General features: G+C 31.8%; 1 protein-coding gene across 1 annotated transcript; it reads left to right on the top strand.

Annotated features, from left to right (window-relative positions):
* The first annotated feature begins 1,627 nt into the window (after positions 1-1,627).
* LOC140860695 (dirigent protein 22-like) lies at positions 1,628-2,227 on the top strand. The gene has a single exon (XM_073263702.1). The coding sequence runs from the start codon at positions 1,628-1,630 to the stop codon at positions 2,225-2,227; it is 600 nt and encodes a 199-aa protein (XP_073119803.1).
* The last annotated feature ends 568 nt before the right edge of the window (positions 2,228-2,795 follow it).

The raw sequence follows: 2,795 nt of genomic DNA, 5'->3' as shown, positions 1-2,795 counted from the left end.
CTACCCAGGGATGGATCGGAGCCACCCTTGGGCTAGAGCCCCACCCATTTTTTTTTAAAAAATTAGTAGTTTAAAATTTAAAATAAAAAATTTCAGCCCCATGCAAAAAATAAAAAAATAGAACACTCTATTATATTTTTTGGTTGATTTATTGTCGTAGGTTTATGCGATTTTGAGATAAATTCGACAACTTTCAATATTTTTTTCAAATACTTAGTTGCGATAATATTGATTTATGATACATATGAATTTTCAGGTTTGGATTTTTATCCTAAAAACTATTGTTGCGAAATTTAGAAAAAATAATCAATTGGTTGAAAATTGAAATATTTGAGAATGATTGACTTTTTAATTATTATTGAGCTTTGTATTGTGATTTTTCTAGTTAGAATAATTGAAAATTCAATAATTATGATATTTGAAAAATGACCGTTTGTTGTAAATTTTTGGGATATTTGAAATTTTTTAGTTAGGTATTTCAGGAAATGAAAAAAAATAAAAATTTAAAAGTTATTTTTAAACCGAAAGAGCATATATCGACATATCAGGGGCAGACATCAATTACAGTCTAGGGTGAGCAGAAAATATCAATTTCAATCGAAATAACTTATCAAGTTGAATTCATCGGAAAAATCGGTTCAATTTATTCAGAAGTTCGGTTTTAGATTTTTAAAATATTGATTAGGTCGCTTTGGTTTCGGATTTTAACATAATAATTTTTTTTACTGAACAAACCTAATATTTATTAAAAAAATGTAATATTGTTATATTTTCTAAATAAATTTTATTCGACAATAGAACTAAACTTGAAAATATAGTTTTTAATAAATAATTTAAATTTATATAATTCAATTTTTAACTAAAATTTTTGAAGTAGAACTTGATTTTTTTAAAAAGATCGAGATCGTTTAATTTGGTTACTGATCAAAATAATATATTCTTTTTTGTTTATTTTTTTGGTTTTCATAGTAAAGTTCGATCGGTTCGTTTTATTGAAAAAATATTAATTTGATTTTCGAAAGTTTTGTTCGATTTTAACTGAATTTTCATATATATATATTGTCTAACACGAGCGGAGCCAGCACCAGGTAATTTTCAATCCTGGCTCCGCCTCTGCTTCTACCAACACCTTCTCGCGAGCATGTCGCACACATAGAGTTTGCGCAGTACATTTAATCTAGATAGCGTCGTAGTTTGCGCGCTATTGTGTTAGTGTAATAAAGTATAGCGGCTTCTGTCCTGCGGATTCCCATATCATTAAAAAAAAGTCAAATTATTATATTATGATGATTGTAATAACATAGAGCAGTGAATAAATTATTTGTGATTTCACAAAAAATTCATATTTTTTACGCAAAATATTTATAAAATTCCATATTAATTAAGTTGTTTCCCTTGAGAAGTACTCCTCGCATTTTCTTGAAATTAATTTTGCAATTTCCCAAACATTAATTCTTCTTATACATGCATTTTTCGCAAACTAAAAATACATGTTTATATATATTTTAACCTATGATCATGCATGCCAAAAGGCTGGATATATATGTCCTGCGCGCTCGTAGCCTATAAATATTCCTTAATCCCCAACGTAATTCACACCCAACGTGATCAATATAATTCATCAGCTATGGCAAAGTTTAAGGTTGGTATAACTTTTGTCCTTTCTACTTATTTTCATGCCATGCAGCAGGTTCTGTTATGCCAAGGCTTGCAACCCGTTGATAGATGGTTTGAAGCCCTACAGGGGCCACTAGTCTGGCGATTACAACCTAAATTTGTTACCATCGAGTTTTACACTCAAGATGTTTTAGCTGGTAATGGCGAAACATCTTATGAGATAGCTAGATCTAATATCATTTGGAGTCCATCGACTTCTTTTAGTGAGTTGAAAATGGAGGATAACCTGTTAACTAAGGGACCTGATATCAACTCACCAGCGGTAGGCCGCAGGCAAGGTTTAATCGGTTTCGCAGACTTGAACCAGATAGCAATGTATATGAGCTTCAACTTCATCTTCAATGAGGGCCTAGAGGAGGGCTTGTATAATGGTAGCACGATCTCGGTGATGGGGAGAAGGCCTCTTTCAAATTCTTTGCAAGAGTTATCTATCGTCGGAGGCACCGGAGTTTTTCGATTGGCACAAGGTATAGCTGTTTGCAACACGTATCAGTCGAACACTGCTGGCGATACTATTATAAAGTACACCTTATATGTTAAGTATTTTTGAGAGGTGAAAGAGTACTTGCATGCCATGCATGATTGTTGTAACTCAGTGCAAGAATATCATGTGAAGCTGCAGGTGGTAATGTATGATCGATGAATAATTAAACTCATGAAGCTGTTCTATTTTATCAGATGTTTTTGTTTTTTTAATCTTAATTATTTATATATCTAGAGAATTGAAAATTAATTCCTAGAGATATAAATATAATTTTTTACTTTTACCCTTACTCGTCATATTAGTATTTAATTAAGATTGCACTAAGCTCACGTCACTCTATATACCTTCACGTTCAGTCCAAGAAACTGAATCTCCAATTGTGAAACACAGAAAAATCAGAACAGAAACAAATCGAAGATTTGTAATATGTTACAATTTCATTAAAATGGATTTGTCCGTCTCGTGGAACCTTGAGGTTAATGATTAACGTTCGTTTCATCCAAGGATACAACGTATATACAAGGGCGGACCTAGAAATTTTGTTCAGGGGCGCACTGAAGAACAGAGCCATATGTTGATCCGTCTGGTGGTAGCTTGGGTGTCCAGTTTTTTTTCTTCTTATTTTTTATACATT

Source organism: Henckelia pumila, chromosome 4 (assembly GCF_033568475.1).
Source record: "Henckelia pumila isolate YLH828 chromosome 4, ASM3356847v2, whole genome shotgun sequence".
NCBI lineage: Eukaryota > Viridiplantae > Streptophyta > Magnoliopsida > Lamiales > Gesneriaceae > Henckelia > Henckelia pumila.
The sequence above is the reverse complement of the archived record's forward strand: the minus strand, read 5'-3'. Positions and strand labels throughout refer to the sequence as shown.